The sequence below is a fragment of the Sesamum indicum genome, linkage group LG3 (genome assembly GCF_000512975.1).
Source record: "Sesamum indicum cultivar Zhongzhi No. 13 linkage group LG3, S_indicum_v1.0, whole genome shotgun sequence".
Lineage (NCBI taxonomy): Eukaryota > Viridiplantae > Streptophyta > Magnoliopsida > Lamiales > Pedaliaceae > Sesamum > Sesamum indicum.
Window position 1 is genome coordinate 9,176,377 of NC_026147.1, and position 22,219 is coordinate 9,198,595.

General features: G+C 33.4%; 3 protein-coding genes across 4 annotated transcripts; 1 reads left to right on the top strand and 2 right to left on the bottom strand.

Annotated features, from left to right (window-relative positions):
- LOC105157791 (protein BIG GRAIN 1-like B) lies at positions 2,197 to 4,117 on the top strand. Of its 2 annotated transcripts, none has more exons than XM_011074268.2 (2): positions 2,197 to 2,959; positions 2,998 to 4,117. In XM_011074268.2, the coding sequence occupies exons 1-2, from the start codon at positions 2,546 to 2,548 to the stop codon at positions 3,925 to 3,927; spliced, it is 1,344 nt and encodes a 447-aa protein (XP_011072570.1). In that variant the 5' UTR covers positions 2,197 to 2,545; the 3' UTR covers positions 3,928 to 4,117. The 2 variants fall into 2 exon arrangements, with proteins under 2 accessions (XP_011072570.1, XP_011072571.1); XM_011074269.2 differs by having other exon boundaries at positions 2,197 to 2,924; positions 2,963 to 4,117.
- On the bottom strand, positions 12,486 to 17,942 carry LOC105157793 (developmentally-regulated G-protein 2). The gene is made up of 12 exons (XM_011074270.2): positions 17,727 to 17,942; positions 17,352 to 17,441; positions 16,803 to 16,870; positions 16,528 to 16,604; positions 16,030 to 16,210; positions 15,864 to 15,920; positions 15,105 to 15,179; positions 14,834 to 14,953; positions 14,306 to 14,476; positions 14,025 to 14,138; positions 13,662 to 13,832; positions 12,486 to 12,818 (listed from the first exon to the last, which is right to left on the bottom strand). Exons 2-12 carry the CDS (start codon positions 17,419 to 17,421, stop codon positions 12,723 to 12,725), a joined length of 1,200 nt encoding a protein of 399 aa, XP_011072572.1. The 5' UTR covers positions 17,422 to 17,441; positions 17,727 to 17,942; the 3' UTR covers positions 12,486 to 12,722.
- Positions 18,593 to 21,861, bottom strand: LOC105157794 (40S ribosomal protein S3-3-like). The gene is made up of 6 exons (XM_011074273.2): positions 21,700 to 21,861; positions 21,468 to 21,615; positions 20,930 to 21,101; positions 19,301 to 19,355; positions 19,082 to 19,213; positions 18,593 to 18,975 (listed from the first exon to the last, which is right to left on the bottom strand). The coding sequence occupies exons 1-6, from the start codon at positions 21,727 to 21,729 to the stop codon at positions 18,808 to 18,810; spliced, it is 705 nt and encodes a 234-aa protein (XP_011072575.1). The 5' UTR covers positions 21,730 to 21,861; the 3' UTR covers positions 18,593 to 18,807.

Here is a 22,219-nt window from a genome sequence, read left to right on the forward strand (position 1 = left end):
ATTTCATAATGGCCACTCGCATGTATATATATAGTAGCATGCATCTGTGGATTCATAATGTCAAGTAATTGATAGTATTGGTATGATGATGAGTGGAATCTCTAGCTAGTGCCCATTGTTCCCCCATCATATGATATGAAACGAATCTAAAATTTTGTCTTCTCAAAATTCATTTTCTCATGTGCATATATATATAACTCTCAAATTGAAAAATAGATGAGATACAAAAAAAGACTAACGAATTTTCTTTGATTAATTATCTTTAGAGATGTAATTACAACTGCGATAATTTTTATTTTTGTTATATGGTCCATATGGTTGTTATAATTTGGAATTGTTCACTTTGTAAATGCTCACAACTTTTGAATTTATTATTTAATTAATTGAATATATATCATCCATCAAAATCAAATCTTGATTAAAATTTGGTTGGGTAGAATATATGATGATTCTTGTGAACTTTGCATCACATCCAAAGAGAAAAAGGTAGTTGAGAGCCCACGAGTGCAATCATACTATCTATAATTATCACAGTTAATACTTATAATCTATTGTGATGTCCCCACTTCTTTCACACATGCACATTTTCGAATATATTTTTTAGAAAAAAAAAAAAAAGTTAAGATGCATTTCTATATAATAATATAATCACCCTTTTATTTATATTTGTAAATGTTATTTATTAGAATCAAATGTTTTAATTATAAATTAATATAGAGAAACGTACCATATTAATTATAAAAGAAGAGCTTGAGTATCTTAGAATCTCAAGACATCCACTTTTTTGGTAGGTGGATTTTTAGGATAAGATTGTAAAGCTCATATAAATCGAAAAGTGAATAATATCTTGTGCCTCGATTGAGTCGCAAGCTACATTACAAAAAAACTTAGATCATACCCAGTTAATTTATTAATTAACAACTATTTGGGGATTTAGGTACGAAAAAACTCAAAATGAGTTTTCTAATATAACTCATATTGCATCTTATAGTCTATTTTAATATTATAATCTAAAAGTGCTTTTAACGATTTTTCTTTTATATTCTTGTACACGTGCATGCCCATAATTAGTTCACACTTTAGAATTTGGAATATTTCCTTTGAGTTAATCTTAACTATAATGTAATATTTCTCTCTCCCCATATATATATAATCTTTATTGTTAAAATGAAGAATAAAATAATTAATTATTAGGAATTTAATATATAATACTACTCAACTTGTAAAATTGATATGATGGTAATAGATTAAATATTTATACGTTTGATAGAATTTGAATTTATTTTCTTAATATAACATTACAAAATTGTAGATAAATGAACTCATCACGTACTTGAAAAAAATAATTTTTCCTGCATTAATTTTTTCCTACATGAGCTTCAAATTCTGCACAGCTCTTTCCATCTTTTTGAAAGGAATTAATATTCCAAAATATATAAAAATTCATATACTTTAATACTTGCTTTTAATTAAAGTAAGGGATCCAAGATTTCTATTTTTTTTTTTTGGCCCTTTTTCAAGAGTAATTTTTTGAAAATGAAATGACAAAAGTATCAAAATTCAAATTTTATATAATACATAATTATTTTGTCGTATTTTTTTAGCAAAAAATTAAGTATTTCTCTCTGCAACATTTCTATATATTCCCAAACCAATTGATGATATCATCCTGCATGTGCATGCCTCCCCCAACTCAAAATTTTGAAATTGTTGCCTACCCATTGAATTTCTTGCATATTAATTATACTTAGTTGAAATTTAATATTATTTTTTAAATTACTTATATTTATCTTGCTAAAAAGTACATTATTATTTCAACACACAGCCATCATCTAAATTATATATGAACAATTTTTGATAACTCTCTGAATGAATTCGATGATCACACTCCTTTCTATATATATAGATGTGTATAATTAAGGATCTAACATACAATAGAGATATTTGTAACGTACAAACACAAAATTATCATAAAAATATGATATGATAGGTGTTTAGTGTGATAAAATCGACTAAATCAAATATTTATTTGTACTATAATCTATTAAGTATGATTTAAATTCAATCTAAAGAAAAAAGAAATTTAAATTATTTATTATGTAAATAATTCTGAATTGAAATTGACCTAATTTGAATTAAAAACCTTTTAATGCAAGAGATAAAGACACAAAAATATAAAAGTTGTCCCACACTATTTTCCCTCCAACCTCACGCCCAACTCCTCCTCCAGTATATAGAGAGAGAACCACACACACCCCCACACACTCTCTCTCTCTCTCTCAGAGGCAGGCGTGCTTCCAAGTTTTGATTACAGTCCTCTCCTTCTGCTATCATCAAATGAGTGCTCCTGTCTCTACTGTTCCCATATTCCCCCACCTCATGCCAACAAAACACCGCCCTACTGTTTCTGTTTCTGTTTCTGTTTCTGATACATGATTCTGTTTGCCGCCATTGTTAGTTACTCTCTCTCCCCTTGCAGCTTTTGGTTCTCTCTAAGCAGACAGTAAAGTTTTCTTCCGTCCCTTTTTCTTGATTTATAAGAATCATGGTGGAGAGGTATAGTTATAAACGGGAGACTGAAATCTCGCACTATTCTCACCGGAGTTCGTCCAACAATCCGTCCTTCTCTTCCACCCTGCTGGATGCTATTTATCGCTCCATTGATCAGGGAGAGGAGGAAGTGGTGATTTACAGGGAAGCCATGAGGAAGAAGCAGAGTTTTGGTTCTGAGGCTGCTGGTGGTGGTGGTGCTAACGTGCGCGGGGTGTTTAAGAGTGAGGAGGAAATGGCGAATTTCCAGCGGGCTTGCATGATCGAGAAGTGGATGGAGAAGAAGGTGAGTGAGAAGGTTGTCGTACGGAGAAAATCTGATTTGCAGACGAAGAAGCCGCGAAAGGAACGAGAGCATTCCAGCTCGAGTTCCTCCGATTCAAGCAGTGGCGGCGGCGGCGGCGGTTTTCTCCCGATTCAAGCAGTGGCGGCGGCGGCGGCGGTTTTTTCTCCTCCTCGGAAGCGGAATCGTTTCCGGTGCAGAGGCCGAAGCCGGTTCGGACTGGAGGTTTGGGGTTTGACAAGGAGAAACTCGGTAAAAACCATCGCGATTTGGAGTTCAACAGACGCGATAGACGTGGTCTCGGGGACGAATTGGAGCAGAAGCCGAAGAATGAAGGCGGATTTTCGAAGACGAAATCGCGCGCACTGAAAATCTACGGCGATTTGAAGAAGGTAAAGCAGCCAATTTCTCCCGGAAGCAAGCTCGCCGGCTTTTTGAACTCTCTCTTCACCGGAGGAAATCTGAAGAAACCTAAAATCGCTGGTAATGGAGATATTGATTCTCCGTCATTAAAATCCACCAACGCTTCCACCTGTTCGTCGGCTTCCTCATTCTCGAGATCCTGTCTCAGCAAAACGCCGTCTTCGAGAGGAAAATCCTCCGCCGGGACAAAGAGATCCGTCCGCTTTTCCCCGGTGAGCGTGATCGTGGACGAGGACTGCCAGCCATGTGGCCAAAAATCAGTACACGAGTCAAACAACAACAGAAAACAAGCTTCAAATTACGAGGTGGCCAAGAACAAGCACATGAACAGCATCCGAACAGTGATCAAGGAAGAGCTGATGGTCCATGTAATGGAGAAAAATCGGCGAGTAGAGGAGGTGGCGAGAGATTTACTAAGGAATTACCAGCGGAAAAATCATAAAGTTGGGTACGAACATGAACCAGCATTCGATGTGAAAAACCTAGATATGGATGAAGAAGAGGAGAAGGAAGAAATAGAAGATACGGCGAGTTACGCAAGTTCAGATTTGTTCGAGTTGGATAATCTTTCAGCCATCGGAATGGAGCGGTACGGAGAAGAATTGCCAGTTTACGAGACGACTCATCTCCACACAAATCGAGCTATTGCAAATGGCTTGATTTTGTATTAATTAATTAATTATATATGACCAACAAATATATATATATAATATTAAGAGTATTAATTTGTAAGTTTTGTTGTATTTTCATTACAAGTAACTGTGCGCAGGTGTGGGGGTTAATTTACATATCAAGAGAAATGAAATTTCTCTCTTAATAATATTTTCATTCTAATTTTGCTTCCATCTTAATTACATTTGATCTGTTGTAGTAAAGATGCATAAATTTTGAGTGTTGAGTAATAAGATTTAGAACACCTGCACTGCACTGCACTGCATTTGTTAATGATTTTTTTATTTTTTATTTTTCCCAATTCTATTATTACTATCTGAAAAGTAAAGCCAAAATCTTCTCCGATAGATTGCGTGTGTGTGAGAGAAGAGAGAAAGATTAGGCTTTTTGTTGAATTTGTAATTAATGGGGTTGAAGATGGAGGCAATTAATTAATTCATTAATTACAATTGTTATTTCAAGAGATTTATAATATAATGTGTTTGTAATTAGATTTGATTTGTTATTAATTGAATAGAATTTATTGGTGTGGAATGGGTTTGGGTTTGTCCCCAAAAGCTTGTGACATGAAATCTATGGTTAGATGTTTTGTGTTGGTTGGGGAAATTAGTGAGATAGTAAACGGAAACAACAGTGGAAATGATGAGCTCTGGTTTTCCTATTCCTATTCCTATTCCTATTCCTATTCATGCATCTCTCATTCATTCTTGTCTTCTATAATAATAATAATCAATCTTTCTCTCAATACCAATTTCTTCTCTTCATCTCTAATTACTACATTTCTTTTCATAATTTTCTTGTGTATTTTGTACTATATCGTGTAAGATATAATACGCATCCAACATGTTGAATCTCACGTCCCATATATTAAATCATACACCAAAAAAAAACTAATTCTTTAAAAAATCATTAGATAGTATCTAAATTTACTTTTTACTCTATATTTCTTCCTATACACAGTTTCTGAGTGATCCTTAATTAAGAAACTCACAAAATGATTAACAATAATTAATTAAGATTATAATTTTTTTTTTTAAAAAAAAAGGAGGAGGTTGTTGTTGATATGATATGAGGACCACAGAATCATAACAGGCCTCAAATCCTCATTAACCTATCATTCATAATACACACACACACACACACACTAACATATACTAATACCAATAGATTGCTCTAATTAAAGTCGTGATATAAAAGAAGAAAGAAAAAGGCTAAAAAGACAATCCTATCAAGTGTGTTGTACTGAAAGCGTGTTATAGGCTTCATTCATAACCACAATAAATAAAAGTTGGGTGGATCCATGTAGGTGTTAAAGTACGATCTTCTCATTATTAAAAACTCAAACTACGTTTTCTTTGTTAATTAACTATGCTTTTCTTCGTTATAAGCCTCACGCATGCCTTGAAATTATATATATATATATATGTATGTATGAGGTCCCTTTAATTACATTACATATATACACCAAGTTAATAACTATAATTTGGGATATTATTAATTGTGTTTAATCATTAAAAGTTGAATGCAGCTCCATTGCATCCTAATCTCATTCTTCTGTTCACATTCACTTTTTCTACTCTCTACTTCCTTTCTTTTCTCTTCTTCATTTGATATTTTATATATTTTCAATATTTAAATTATGCGCATTTTATTATATTTATCGGAGTTATTTATATTTAAAGTTTTTTTAAAAAATATAAAATTATATTTTTTTTCAAAAAATTACATCGCACCTACTAATGCATGCAGATCAAAAAATTCTTAGCGGAAATGTAACTGTAATTTCGAAACTTCTTATAAAAACATATATAATTTCGTATTTTTAAAATAGATCTAATAAAAAATTATGATATATAATTGTTATGCAGCTAGCATACAATTTTCATGAATTTTTTCGAATTTGATTTAAATGAATCTTTCTTTTAAATTAATATATGGACATGTTATAGTAGTTTATAATTACGTTGTATCTCCAAGAAAGTTGCGAGGTTTTGGAAAGCAATTAGCTGTCATTAAACTGCCAAATTAATTAATTATCAACACTTAATGATTGTTCGTTGGATGCTTTATCAATAAACATTTTTATTAATATATACATTAGGAATCATTGCATCCCCACTTTCTGATCTATAATCTATTCATACAAACTACTCATGTCTTTTAGAAATTATGCAAACATCCATGAAAAAATATCAATATAATTTGCACAAACCACCTTATTTTTCGAAAAATTACCATATACAACCATTAGAAACGTCAACATCGTTACACAAACTATCCATGCATTTTGGTTTTCAGGGATGGTTTTTAAAATTATACAAAAAATATGAATAATTTTGTAAATAAACCATAGATCAGGGGATATAATTATTCTTATACTATAAATGTAATTAAGAATGATAAAAAAAAAAAATAGAAATTCTACCTATGTGATTTTTCTTGTATTACCCAAAACAAACACAATTATTTATTAATGGAAAAGTAACTTTTTAAATGAAATAATTAGTGAATAGGAGGTGTGGTTTTATGATCAATTAATTTATAAATTGTAGAATGTTGGGGAGTACGTACAGAAAATGAACGGATGAGATCTCACCAACTCATTTTAAGTGTTTGACTAATTACATAATCATCACCTAAATCTTCTCTATCATTTTTAAAATTAGTTACCACTTAGTGGGAATGGGCTAATATTTCGATTTCATTAATCCTTTTTTTTTTATTATTTATACTAATATATATATATAAACAATTTTCACTCATATTTATCGATTTTTGTGACACTTCAATATTAATTTTTTTTATTGTATCGATAATACTTATAAATTATTTTTTTAATATGATGTGTTGATCTGTACTTTAAATTTATAATTATTTTAAATATAAAAAATTATTTATTGGGCTAATAATGTATCCCATGTGAAGAAGCTCTTACATAAATCAAAGGTACAGTTAAGGAAATGTGTACTACACAAATCATTCTGGCCGGAAACTTTGACAAATTTTCATCCCTGCAACTCAATTCCTCTTTTCTTTTTTCTTTTTTCTTTTTTTAATAAAATAGGGTTCATCAATTAAAATAACACCAAAACAAGAAAAGAAAATATTAAAAAACTTTTCACATAAATTCATATAATATAGGATAAATTACAGCTACCTCTCTAAAAAAATTTAAATATTCCATAGGACATATTAGTTCATAAAATATTTTTAAACAATTCTAAAAAAATATATAAATGATATATTATTATGTCAAATCTCAATAGAGATGGTTGTAAACTACCTGTAATATTTATAGATAAATATGATTATACAATATTTGAATGGTTTGGATCGACAATAGATTACTTACAAGATAATTTACAACTGACGATATTGATAGAGCTCCCACATCGATAGAGGAAGTCGAACACAAATATGTGTGCATAAACAGATTTAAAGTCATTACTTGCAATTCTTGAACAATAATTATATTGAATTATATATAAGAGAAAAAAGGTATTATAATATTAAAAATATTACAAAAAATATAATATATATATATATATATATTATATTGGTTTTCAAAATAGCAAGAGCACAGCTATGGCTACATGTAGATGGGTGTGGTGGGCTGGGGATGACCCATTTCTCATCTGCAACTTTCACTAATTAATTAATATGTTCATAATCCAAAATGAGTTGTTACAATCACTGTTTTTCAATTTCCTGCTTGGGATTGCTACATACCAACCATGCACAATTCACTGTCATCAATATTCATATATTTAGACCCCTTTTTAAAAATATGAAGTTATAGTTTCTCCGAAACAACTTTTGAAATTACACTTGCACTTCCATCCGAAAATTTATTGTTTACACCTTAAATCCCTTTTGTTAGGGTTCGGACGAAAAATGATGATGTTAAAAAATATATATATATAAATCTTCAATTTGCATATATAGAGTGTCATTACATCTCTTATAAGTACAAAATTATTACATAAAAATGTTAAATGAGCAGTAAGATAAAAAATTTATATTTTTCTTCTTTGCTGCTAACATCATCATTTTTCATCCAAACCCTAAAGAAAATGAGATCAGGTCTAAACAGACAATTCTCGAAGTAAGTGTAGTTTCAAAAATAATTTGAAGAAAAGTGTAATTCTCCATTCTCAGAGGGGGTTTAAGTATAATTAATTCTTATATACATTGTGGGAACGAATTAAATCCATTTTTTTGGTTTCCTACATCTGAGTTGAATTATTGAATTTTCATTTTTTTAAGAAAATATAATTATTTTTCCTATTATATATATGTACATGAATATTGGGTTCAATAATTGATTATGTATTTGTATTATTTGTACTAAAAATGTCTTTGGGAAAGGGTGCAAGTGGACAATAATCCATTGATGCATAGTTTTCTGTCTTTCAGAACTCAGCCTTAGCTCTTACTAAGCATTTATATATGTCCCTAAGTGTTGGTAAACAAAAAAGGGATGGTGGACAATGCACTTCCCAATTTCTGGTTCCTATCTTTGCCTTCTTTTCTAGGCCATTCCGACGACATATTAATCACACAATAAATATATTATAATATCCGACATGACATTTAATACATAAATGTATTTCGTCATTTTTGCATTTTGGACCTAATTATAAATTATTCTATCTAAATATGAATAGATTATATATAACGAGCTCGTGTAACTGTTTCCAAATATATAAATATTCAATGACATTAAAATTAATATCAAACTATTTTTTTATATGAGTGTGATCCAACATATGAATATCATACAATTTCAGGGCTAAGGTTAATTGTTTAGATATTTTTTATTTATGTATCTTTAGATACATATCAAAAAAGGCATAGAAACTTGATGAAAGGTTCATTTTATTTTCTCATGGAGTGTTTGTGTTTAATTAGCTTAGACTTAGGGGGTGTTTGCAAGATTTTAAAATAAGAGCTTATCGCGTTATTACTAAAATTATGTTTCTATTTACACTTTTTATTTTTTATTTATTTAAAAATTAAGTTGATTTAAATAAAAAATTATAAGTAATTTTCTATCAATTTCGGCAGTTTACTGTTAAAGTCATAAATATTAAGTTATTTTTTTAAAACAATCCAACTTCATTATTTTGTGGTTTTTAATTTTTATTTAAAAATATTCTGAAATTATTATTAAAAATTAAAAATTCATCAATTCAAATGCACTTTTGTTAAGAATTTGAAACTTTGGAGTGTTCCAAAGTCCAAACTATAAAAAGCAATTTGTATTAGAAAAAGAAAAAAAAAATGAAAACATTAAATTTTATAGGTGGGAAGAGGGGCCCACACCTGATCTGGCAGTCTCAACTGAAACACTATTTGAAAGCCCAGCTTAACTTTTGGGCGCACGTGATGAGCTGGCCCATTCTGTCCTGCGCCCGCGTGTACACGTGCGTGCGCCAGTGGGGCCCAATCTCTGTAACCATACCCCACATATTGTCTGCCCCTCCTCCAATCATTATGGAAATTACACCTCTGCCATTCACACGTGTGTTGTCAGTTGTGTTATTCCCTCTACGGCTCTAACTCAATTTAAGGGGCAGCAGAATTTAATGCTTTATTTTGTACGAGACCAAATTACTTTTACAATAGTGAAATATATATTTTAATTTATTTAATTTATAATAAATAAATTAGAGATATATATAAATTTAAACTACATAATATTTATATATAATTACATCAAATCTTAAAAAAGTGTAATGTAATTATCTTAATATACTATCATCATACGATATATATATATATATATATGAATATTAATTTATTTGATTATTCACCATTTTCTTGAATAGAACGTACTTATGTTCATGAGCAAATAGTGTTGAGACTCAGACCCATCTGCATTCATCAAAATATTATTTGTGTTGGACCTAACTCGGTCCCAAAAAAAATAATAGTCTGATTGATTTGACCTGATTTTTCGTTCTTTGATTTATATGTATTGTTATAGTCCTACATTGTTCAAACCTAACAACCGCATCTTTGAAAATCTGATAAAACTAACTTGGAACTAAAATAAGACAGCAGAACTATTGAAACATTATCATTATTGGAGAAATCAAAACTGTAACAGTTGGAGAAAAATAGTATTGGACATGTAAGTGGAAGCATGTTGAGGTTACTTAATGAAGTACAAATTTGAAAAGGGGGTGGTGAGAAAGAAGGGACAATGCAGCTTTAGTAAAAGTAATATCAAAGCAAGAAATAAAGATAAAGTGTGGTAAGAGAATTTGTCCTCTTTTTTGGTGATCCCAAGAAGATTGCGTTGTGTTAATCACGACATAACACCCTTTTCTTTTTGCAATTGTTGGGGAAAAGAAGAGAGTTTATGTGCAATTCAGAATAGAAATTTTTCCACCTTTTTTTCTTTCTAATTTTGGGGGTTTATAATATAATATTGATGTGAATCACGTTTTGTTTCTTAATTGTTATTGATCAACAAGTGGTTAATATGGGTTTACCCCTTTTTGAATTCGAGTCTTGATTAGGGTTTGACATGACAAGGATTTGTGGGATTTTCATTCAATTTGGATTGCACTTGATTCAAATCACCCAACACCTAAACAGTTAAGATCACAATACATAACCGGCAGAAATATGAAAATTTTGGCCCTAGCTACAAATACTCCGAACCATTCTAGACAATGCACGTCATTTTAGTGAGAGAATATTCTATTTATTTCCCCTTGGGTCCTGTAAAGATATCGTTTATACTACTAACTACTCGTGGATATCTAGTGCTTAATTAATTAAACTCATAATTCTTCACTTGAATATCACATGTTCAAACGTTAATGAAAAGTAAAGTTTAACATTTTATGTGAATATATTATGGGCTGACACATTAGCAGCCCATAATACTTAATCCAGTGAAATTGAGTTTATCATATCTAACGTATTGAGGCGGATACAATAACCAAGTTTGACAATACTTCAACCAATTTCGACGATGAGAATATTTCATGACAGTTAGGTTCACGGCAAATTCACTGATCTAAACTTTTTATATTACATCAACAACAAGCATAGTATACTAAATAAGTCGGGCATAGTCATATTTACTGCAGTAATAACGACCCAATACACCTACCTAGACGTACCATAAAATTTGTACCAACATAATTAAATAATTAAATTGGGTGATGTTGATGGAGATGTAAGAAGAAAAAATTCTGAGCTGCCGACGACTTTGAAGGTTTTAATTTCTGACACATGCTTTCTGGAGCTAACATCCCATGAATGATGATACGTAGGTCTAATTTTGCTTGTGATTTCAAAGGCAAACTTTAAAAGCAACCTTGTACGTACCCAATTTCACTGTTGACATATATCTGTTTATTGATAAATTAGTTAATTTCATTTGTTTGGTGATATTAATTATCCACCGAATTTTGGATATGGTGGTTGAATTTTCTTGATTGAATCCAACAATGAAGATTTCCGCCACCGTTTGGGGGGAGGTGGAATATGTCAGAGATTTTTTTATCGGGGTTGTATCGATTTATAATTGATATGTATTTTATTTAAAAATTAGAATATATAATTAAATTAAATTGTGATTTAAAAGTATCATACACGTGTACATGTGATATCATTATATAATATTTAAGTAAGATGCTTAGCTGGTGGGAATTGCATTTTGTTATAAACTTTGGATTATTTAAATTTTCGATTTGATTGAATATTTCTCTTACCAATAAATGTGCTACCGCTGTGTAATTTAATACATATGTAAGAGAAAATTTTTATTTATTTTTTAATAAATGAACATATGTATTTAGAGAGAGGGGGATTGGATTTTATGAAGTCTCTTTTATCATAACTATTTATAATTCAACTCGAAATCTGTTTCAAATTATATGATTAAGACAATAGAAGTGGAGTTCTTGGATATAAACAATAGATGAGAGATGATGAACATAAGTGCATAATTATCATGAAAATGAAATGTCTGAAAAAGGAAAAGTAGACAATGGCTTACATTTTGTTTCTTTTGTGTTTACACACTAAAATTTAGGCACAAGTCCTTATCCCCGAGATTCATGCAATGCCACTTTTTTTACAATAAATTGATTGTTCCAATATAATATTGATTCAAATCGGATATTAAGATCATTTTCCAGAGTAATTTGAATCGAGTGTTTCGAGATTTGAGAAGAAAGAAGATCGTTAGATTTATTGGGCAATCTCCAACAAAAATCCTTTGATATTTAAGTCAGTTCGATAAATAAAAAATAAAATTGGTAAACTACCCAAAATAACTGTGGAATATTTATAAATTCAAAAGCTCGTACTTATATAGGGCCACTTATTGTTATCCCAAGCGTCCAACTACAAAGTCACCGAATGGCCTCAATTCCGAGTACTCTGGTCAGGTTGGATTGGGTGCAATACGACTCGAGTGAGAAGCATGCTGAGGTGGGCATTTTGCCTTTCATGTAGGGGGTGTTTTGGTCCTTTTGGTGTCAAGTCTTGTATCTCCCCATCAAAGTAGCGTTGAAGAGTTGAATGAAATGAGTAACAACAAAACCAACATGATCTTTACTGAATATATTTTGCTACCAGCAATCTGTATAACCGATGAATGACTACTCATAAATACAACAAACGAGAAAAAAGATCGATCATTCAATAGGTTTCTGGAGCCCATCTGAAAATCCCAGCTACGCCCTCTTGAATGTGTAATTCTCCGTTCCAGAATGTAGATAATCTGGACGATGAGCAAATATTTCCAGTGTTTGCAGACTGTCCCATGTTATGTCTTCAAGGGAGCCTTCTTTTCTCTGTCAGAAATTCGAGCAGGAGCATTTGAGTGCGATTTAAACCGTCCTCTGCCACCATCTTCTTTCTCCTGAAAGAAGTCAGTCAATGCTTCATATCCCTACGTTATGGTATCATTTTTGGCCAAATAACTTAGAGCAATGGAAGGAAGGTGTTTAGAAAGAAATTTTGTTAAATAGACTGGTTACATCATTAACCTCGGCGTGATATGTAGAAAACACCAATGTGAAAGCAAATTAAGCGTTCTATTGCTATTTTGCCAAGTTAGAGGGCTTTTACAAAACTTATGGGTGGTAACATTATAGTAACTTATTTCAAGACGGACACTTTTGGCTCGTTTTAATGTTCTAGGGTGGGTGGATCAGCATATTTTTAGCTGTTTTGGCATTTTGCACATAGAATTCATCAGTTCAAAATACACTAATGTATAAGCTCAATTAGACTCCAAGCTGCAGCATTATTCTGGGCTGGATTCTAGACCTGGTAAAGTAACAACACCTCAAAGGACTTCTAAGGGAGTTCGTCCTATTTGTATCCAGGAAGAGGATAACCACAGCAACAAAAATATATTAGATATACAACACCTGAAACTGGACCAGGACCAATGCCAGGCAAGGATAGATCACAAAATGTACAATATCTTGTGTGAAGTCATCTCCAACTTCAAACCAAGGACCCATCATGTTTAAGCTTCTCTTTGAGATTCCAGCAAATGATACTACTTTCAATATGCTTAGCAATTTTCTGCCCCCATATCACTTTATTGGAACATGCATAATCAAACGAAAACATGGCTAGCAAAACATCAAGGAATCATAGTTGGGCAAACCCAGAGTATTACCAATTTTGAGCTCAATGAAAGCGTTTCCAACATGATTGAAGAGAAGTCATCAAAATGGAAATGATTAAGTACCTTTTTCTTAACTATTTGTACTACATCCTCATCCTGAAGAGCGTGACCAAGGCCACAATGCTGTGGGTAGTGTCTTGCACTTGTGCCCCAGACCAAAACATACTTCACATCCTTTATCAGGTTCCGATGAATGTGGTTACAGAAATCTTCAACAGTGCAGCCACCTCTACCCTGGAATCATGTCCAGAACTATAAACAAAATACAATATAAAAATGAAATACATCAATTAAAAATAGAGAAGCAACAACAAATTATCCCATAATTTATAAAACCAAGAATCATGATATCAAACTAAATCAATTGGAAAGACAGAGAATTCCATTCACGAAACCACTGCATAGAGGCAGTATTCGGGGACATACAGCAGAAAGGACCACAGGGTCTGTGAAGTCTGGTTGTTGGCCCTGAGGCTTTGAATATATTCTGACAAGACCCATCTCTTCCCACATTCTTGCCAGCAGTCTGTCAAGATTCAACTGTTTTAAGGCATCATAAACACAAACCATTAAACTTCCACAGCCCCTTAGACCAGATACGAGAGTTGTTTTAAGCAACATATAAGACGCAATCAATCTGACACGAACTGTTTGTTCGGTACTAGAAACATGTAATCAGTTGAGCACCTTGAAACTGAAACATGTACCTTTAAGTTGCAGCTGATGACAATCGAATGAGGTTGTCGTGCTAATCTGTCAACATCATCAATACCGATAACATCTATCTTGTTATATACATATATGCACTTCATGTACTTGCGATTCCCTTCAATAACATCAATAAGATCATCCACCGTCGCATCTTCACGAAACAAAACCTTACAAAAATTAATGTGAAAAACAGAACTGTCAACAGAAATATTGGGCAAGGTAATGCTTCAAGTCATCATGATCACCATTTAATACTTCATTGCACAACACCTGAATATGGTAGTATTCACCAGACAAGCAGAACCCTAAAATTAAGGAGATCTCGTACCAGACACAGATTCTAGCACTAGTTACATGTAAATAATCAAACCCACTCTGTCCTGTTAAGCTCATAGAGGTTTTATGCATTCCAGAGTTTCATATTGTGCAAAACATAATTTTATCGCAAGTGAGTGAATTTGTCCATTAATGCTTGACGCCTAATGACATCAAGTGGAGAGACGAAGGAGGGAGGAAGAGAATACCTCAGCATTGTGAATCTTGTATTCATGTAATATTTGATAGCAGAGCTTCTCATCCACATGAGTCAATGTCACAGTGCTATTGAAAGAAATTCCCCCAGTCTTTTTCTTTTTAAAATATATCTGCCAGCAAGAGGATCCACAAATAATGATCAAATAAGAATGAGGTTAGATTCACAGGTATACAAACAGACAGTACTTTAGAAACTAATCTGATTATTCTATTGTAACGTTCTCATATTACGTCTAAGGAAAATAATTTAGAATACATTACCTGAGGCGGTCTTTTGTTTAGACGTAAGCCAACAGCTTCCAACTCCCTCGTTAAGATTTGCCGATGCCCTTCGCTCTAAAATTTTCACAGTTAGTTAGCAGGCAAGGAAAGTATTCAAACCAACCCAACAGCTGATAGTAAGATGTACTGATAGTTACTAATTATTGAAACTGACAAACAGATAACTATGAAATATAAAGCACTTAGTAACTATTAACATTTATATTGTTATGTAGCAAATAATTCAAAGAAAAACACATTAAAGCAAATTTCAATTGTAATGTAATTCCAAAAATAACAATAATAACCATCCTTCTCCGATGCCAAGGCAAATTTACCGTAGCTAACATATGGTAGACTGGATGAAAAGAATTCACATCAAAACACCAAATAAACAAGAAATGGTTCCAATTAGTACTTCCAGAATCCTGAAATCTCAGCAACATAAAAGGAGAAACTAGAGTCAGCAGATATTGGCACTGAAATAGGCAAGGCTGTCATAACATCATACTGGAGTGTCTGCCCAACTATACATTGCATGTCTTATAAGTTATCTGCACATGCACTGTGCTAGAAGAACCAACTATGGCCATTTCTCCTTGCTAACCATGGAACGCAAACAGAAGCCTTCGAATATAAAAGTATGCATCCAAGTTTATGTGTGAGATGCATTTCACAAATTTGGAGAGTAAACTTAAAGATAAAAATAAACACAATCATATTATTAACTAATACACACTGATATTACTAAACACTTACTTTGGATGCATCCAAGACCATCAACACAATATCTGATGATTTGGAAACAGCAATGACCTAAACCAAAGTCAGAAGCTTGTATCAGGATTTCCATCACGTTCATTTTTCTCAATCTCCCTAGGCATCTAGATCCAATAGTATTCTCAATTGTACTCAAAGGGCCTACCTGCCTACCACGCCCCTTTCCTTCAGATGCACCTTCTATAATCCCAGGAAGATCAAGAAGTTGTATTTTAGTATCTTTATAGTGAATGATACCAGGTATACAGGTGAGAGTGGTGAACTCGTACGATGCAGCTTCTGAATGTGTTCCCGTCAACAAAGTCAGAAGAGTTGATTTTCCAACACTGGAAAGAAAACCATGTGTCTTTTGAATATAAGCATACCACAGGCCCCAGGTACAAGATATTAACAATACCCCTTTCTCCCTATCCACCCAAGGTTGACCAAACAATAATGATACGGAAGCTCTGGAGTGACACCCAACAGGTAAAAATTGAAAATCAGTCATAAAAAGCCACTTAACTAGTCATTGTTCCTAGACAACCCTCTGGTGGCAAATAACGTAAAAAAGATTCAATAATTTAGTTAGAAATTCAGCTTTTCTTCTTTCCTTTGTTCTCTTTTCCGACACATGCAGTGCTAATGAAATGAGATGGCCAACCTGGGAAAACCTATCAATGCAACACGTCCATGGCCAAATTTTGTAACTTCAAAACCATCCCCAGCTCCACTAGAACCCTGATACATCGTGGAAGAATTATCAGAATACAAGGATACTTGCAAGAACTGAGTCATCATACAAGCAAGCAACTCTCAGGGATGAGAACTTTATAGAGGAAATTCTCCATGCGAAACATTATTCTACACATGAAACCAAGCATGTTAAACTCCACCGTGATTTATTTACAAAACATCAAGAAATTTAAACATGCATACTTTTGGGGGCTCTAACAACTGTGTTCTCAGCTTTGCTATCTTAGCCTTGAGCTGGCCCAAATGATATTCTGCGTGATGGATGAAATGCACAAATCAGTATAATGACGCACCTAACAGGACAAGTCATCATAACTAAAGAAGCCAAATCCACAAATCCTAAACTTAGAAAAAAAAACAAAATACACAACCAAATTTTGAAGCCAAAGGTTTGACTCCAAATACGCTCTCACTTTTCCTGAACAAAAAGCAGAACAATCAATTGTAGCATCAAAGATAAAAAGGGACCAATCCAGCCAATCGACAATCAACAAAAAATCAAACACTTCAATTCGCTTCCTGTTAACAGCGAATAGTTGTTAGAAAATTTAGTTCAAAACGACTATATAATACCACCAAAATCTTTTTCTTATGACCTATCTCAAAGGTATATGACACCAGCTTTTCTTTCATCCTAAGCGCAATTATCACAGTAAACATAATGCCTGACATTCACAATATAAAACACGATCCACACTGATAAAGAAGAATAACTAAGAGAAAAAATATGACCTGTGGCTTTATTTTTCTGTGTGCGAGCCATCTCGGCTTCGATCTCTTTAATCTTTTCTATGATCCCCATCTTTCCGCAAAATATTTTACCTGAAGCATTCAAACAATTAATATAATACAACACCTTGATCAACCAATTCCATTTCAAAAACAATCAGTTGTTAACTAAATGCAAAAACGGGCAGAATAACCTATAATTTCAGCCGCTACAAACGTAAAAACGAGCTGAAATTCTCGTTATTTGTCGTAAATGGCTTGAACTCTGCCCGACATTTTACATGCCTACAACACACTCACGCCTGCATGCAACGCACATATAGATATAGACACAGATTTATATACGTAGAGAGTGAGCGAGAGAGACAGAGAGATTACTGGATGAAGTGCCTCAGCGTGGATGTTATTGAGAGAGAGAGAGAGATGAAGGAGAAGCACAAGCAGCATATGAATATGATGTTTGCTGGCTGTGAATCAAGAGGGTTCGAATAAATACACTAAAAGCGTGCTCCAATACCCAACGACATTAACAAATTGGTACTTGCAATCCTTGACCCGAGCCCAAAAAGGTCATTGGATCTGAGCTCCCTCCGCCCAACTTCAATCGGCTCATCAGGACACTACTCTCGCTCTAAAAAATAAATCTTCAAACTATATAACTCTCCATTAAAATTAATCCATAAAAAATACTTCCAACTCAATTTATTGAATTATACTTTCGAGTTCAACTTGAGCTTCATTAAAGCTCATTTGAATTTAATTAGATCAATAATAATACTAATTTAAAATTCAATAACTCAAACAAACTTGAACAATAATGCAAATCTTAACTCCAACCATTTACAACCTGTTGCCATCTTATACTTTTTAGTATGTTTTCATCACAAATTCAAGGTTGGTAATGATTATCACGCTTTTTGCAAATGTTGGTAATAATTCCTTAAAATTAGCTTACTTGGCTTCCCATCTTTAATTTCTATAGATATTATTTTCAACACTATTTTAATACGATGTAATATACTTCCTCCGCCAACCTTTCTCCATCTTGCTGAATGCTTATTCCCCCTTTGGCCTCATTTCAATAAATTCAGCAATTACGAAGTATTAGGATCACTTCAGAGCAATTCTTGTTCATTGATTTGGTTTTCTTCTGATAAAGATAGATCTTTACTGGCCATTTTGCATCACCATTCATACAAAACTTTTCACAATCTGAAATGAGATATTAGTATGAACAAGAAGAGTTGCTAACATGCTCAACAACTTCAATATAGAGAACATAATTGCACAAACTATAAAGACTTTTCCAAGTACATCATAAGCATGAAGACAGACGAGATGATCAAGTACACGGTATATAAGATTACGAGCAAATCATGAACACTGGAACAAAGTCCAGTGGTTTTGGTGATAGTTTCACATCTCATATCTACATTACATTGGCTGCTGACAAAATCTTTTAGGCCATTGGGATCTCTACATCAGTTGCAGCAACTGGTGGGGCGACGTAATGCTCCTCTTCTTTTGGTGGATGAATGGTGACAAGATCAGGCAAGGGTGTGACTGGACCCTGCTTCCCCTTCGGGTCCCACTCAAGCATGATCTTAACTTTGATGCCAAGAACACCCTGAAACAATTATGTTAGCCCAGTGAGAGAACTGGTTTAAGATGGCAACACATGTGACATCAGCTACAGTTTTATTATGTTTAAAGAAAATGTTACAAAATCCGACCTGTCGGAGAAGAACATGTCTCACAGCAGAGTCGATGTATTCTTTGACGGGCTGGCCTGAGGATATCATGTATCCATCCTTGAACTTCATTGACTTGGCACGTTGAGCCCTAAGTTTTCCACTGACAATTACCTGCACAAATACATCAGTACAAATTGTAAGCCAAGTTTGAGTAACAAATGCTGATCTTGCAGGAAAGAGTAGAATTATTTTCCATACCTCACACCCCTTTGCACCACTCTCCATAACAAACCGTAAGACTCCATAGCAGGCTCTGAAAAGAAGAAACAGGATTAATGAGACAAAAATGTACATTTTGTTGATATTTTAGAGAATTTAGAATAAAAGAGACAACAATCCCTTTAACTGACAGGAGATTTATGTAAAACAGCAGAAATTTTTATGTCAATTTCATACATACTATGGCTGCTGCCCCACATGGAACTACGTAGCTCAGGATGTAAATTCAAATAATTTGGCTGAATAAAAACCAGGAGCCAAGCATTACACAAGGATCAAGATGAGTTATTTGTAGGAGAGTATTCCAAACTCCATAAACATAAAAGGAGTCCATGGAGCCTGACAAACTCCAAGCAGTTGCTGTAAGCATTGGTGAGAAAGCCTACTCAACCCATGATAGTGGGATGGAGATCATTAACATCAATCCATGCCAAGATATCACAATTTTTTTATTGCATTGAGAATAATCTAGTTTCTGAGAGAAAGACACTAACATGACACAAAACAAAATATGAGATTTCATGATGCTTGAATAACACGTACTGCAGCCATTTCCAGACTCCATCGACAACAGACAAATTAAAGAAGCAGCTAAATTGGAAATTGAAGGTAACCAATTTCTATGATATCCTCTTTATGTCGCTATCCTATTAAAGACTTCTTCCAAGTAGAAAAAGTTAGAAAAGTTGGAGTAGGAATGTCTTAAGTTGGGGTGAGATGTAAAAATGCAAAACAGTGGCAAACCAAGCTATGCCCCATGCAGCTATAACAACTATCAGCTCTGACTATCCAAGAGAAGGATCCATCACATTGACAACAAATATGATAAATTAATGATCTAATGCCACCAGCAAAGAAAATAGGTAATGTCCAATAATTTGTGTGGAGCATATACTAAACTCCAAACACATGAAAATAGTCGAAGGAGCCAGACTCACTCCAGCAATTCACTATAAGCATTGATGACAACCCCTTCACCCAATATGTGAAAGGAAGAGTAAAATCAATGCTCAGTCATCAAGTAATCACAGTCATCAAGTAATCACTAAGTCCAGATTCTATTTTAGATATTACAATCAAACTGAATTAATTGATATCAGGATTAACAGAAGGTTATGAATTGCAGACAAACAGACAATTGTTATCGAATATGAATTTAAATTAAAGGGAAACAGCTAAAATATTCCAACTGATCCATGTGGGAGTATTCAGAAAACCCCATTACACTTGGGAAGTAAAGAGGCCAACCTAACTCCAGAGATCAATTTAAGCATCGGTTGATATTATCTTTGGTCCCAAAGAAATCTGGAGAAAGAAAGGTGTGTAACCAATGCTATGTTGAATAAATGCTAAATTGATCATCTTGAGCTAGGGCTAGAAATTTAACAAGATCTAGCAGAAACTATCATAATAAAGCCGTTTCAACATTTGAGACTGTCAAGACATGCAAAAGGAGGTGGTAGAAATTGTTTCTTTTTTAAGTTCACATAGTTCACGGTGCGTATAAATCCAAGTATGTTGCATCATCAAGAGACAAACTAATATCTGAGACATGAAAAATATTTGTCATCAAATAAAACAAAATTGTTAATAAGATCTGATGCAAACCTGCGGACAGCAAGCCCCCCGAGAAGTTTATAACGCAAGGACTCAGCCTGTGCAATAGCACATAAGCCCCTGTTGTTAACTCTCTCTGCATAGAGCTCAACGCTATTTTCTGGGAACTTGAACCTCTTTTGGACAACAGATGTCAGTTCTCTAATTCTTCTTCCCTTCTCACCTAAACAAAATAAATACATAACCTTATTCCAATTGCTAAAACAGATGACAAACAACCTCCAAAGTAACCTATGTTTCTTCTATATTTACATAAAAATATATCTCCACCTTCAAAGCCTCTTTAGTTTCCCTGCTAGTCGAGGATACATTTTTCATTTTCCCAATTAAATAACATAATCAAATATTACCATACATATTTTCGAGTATAAAACTTCAAATTCTACAGAAATTAAACAAACCCGTCTCGCATTTTCAGTTTTTTCAGCTATCTATTTCCTCGTGATTTAGCAATTGTTATTCTGATATACCCACTGCTAGCTGGTAGGCAGATACAATAGACGAATATAAAGGGACATCAAAATATTACCAAGAACATTCTGAGTGCGAGTGGCCCTAATGATGATCTCGGTACGCATGGGAGTGACCCTCACCTCCACACCGGAGTACCCATCCTCCGCCAGCTCTCTGGTCAACAACTCGTTCAGCTCAGCAAAAAACCCCCCGTCCGCCACAAACTGCCACCCCCGAAAACAAAATTACTCAAATAAAATCACCTCCACAATCGCAATACACACACATATACATATATACAAATATACCTTCCGTTTTTTGCTCATTTGAGTGGCCATGTTTCTCGAGAACTAAGATCTTCAACTTGCGTTATTGAAGTGTTCGCAACTCTGAGCTGCGACTGAAGGCGAGATTGGAAATGGGAGGCGGAAAGTACTTTTGGCGTTTTGGGGATAGGCAGCGATGATATATATACACATGTGGTGAAGCAGCTCAATTAGGGTTTACGTGGTATCACGCTAGATTCGTGCGCCGTTTTCTATTTTACGCCGGGTTAAATTACAAGAAACCCCCTTCAAATTTGTCATAAATAAGAATAAGTCCTCATTATTTAGAAAATTAATAATATCCCCTTGGTTTTAGAAGTGTTTTAATAATTAGTTCAATTCGTTAGTATCTATTACTTAGTATCTATTAAATTTTAATTTATTTTTCATAGTAAATTAAATAAAATATTATTATAAATTATAAATTTTAATTTTAATTATTTTTAAATTTTATACAAATTTTCAAATTTTTTCATCTAACTCGTTCAATTTGTTTACAATT

Excerpts from the sequence above, each read along its gene's own strand:
- LOC105157793 (XM_011074270.2), bottom strand. The coding sequence starts at position 17,421 with ATGGGGATCATAGAAAAGATTAAAGAGATCGAAGCCGAGATGGCTCGC. Across the intron at positions 16,605-16,802 it reads AGTTGTTAGAGCCCCCAAAA|GGTTCTAGTGGAGCTGGGGA; the intron begins GTATGCATGTTT and ends ACGATGTATCAG. Across the intron at positions 15,180-15,863 it reads TGGTCTTGGATGCATCCAAA|AGCGAAGGGCATCGGCAAAT; the intron begins GTAAGTGTTTAG and ends TGAAAATTTTAG.
- LOC105157791 (XM_011074268.2), top strand. The coding sequence starts at position 2,546 with ATGGTGGAGAGGTATAGTTATAAACGGGAGACTGAAATCTCGCACTAT. Across the intron at positions 2,960-2,997 it reads GCGGCGGCGGCGGCGGTTTT|TTCTCCTCCTCGGAAGCGGA; the intron begins CTCCCGATTCAA and ends GGCGGCGGTTTT.
- LOC105157794 (XM_011074273.2), bottom strand. The coding sequence starts at position 21,729 with ATGGCCACTCAAATGAGCAAAAAACGGAAG. Across the intron at positions 21,102-21,467 it reads TCGCACTCAGAATGTTCTTG|GTGAGAAGGGAAGAAGAATT; the intron begins GTAATATTTTGA and ends TATTTTGTTTAG. Across the intron at positions 19,214-19,300 it reads GTGGTGCAAAGGGGTGTGAG|GTAATTGTCAGTGGAAAACT; the intron begins GTATGGAAAATA and ends GTATTTGTGCAG.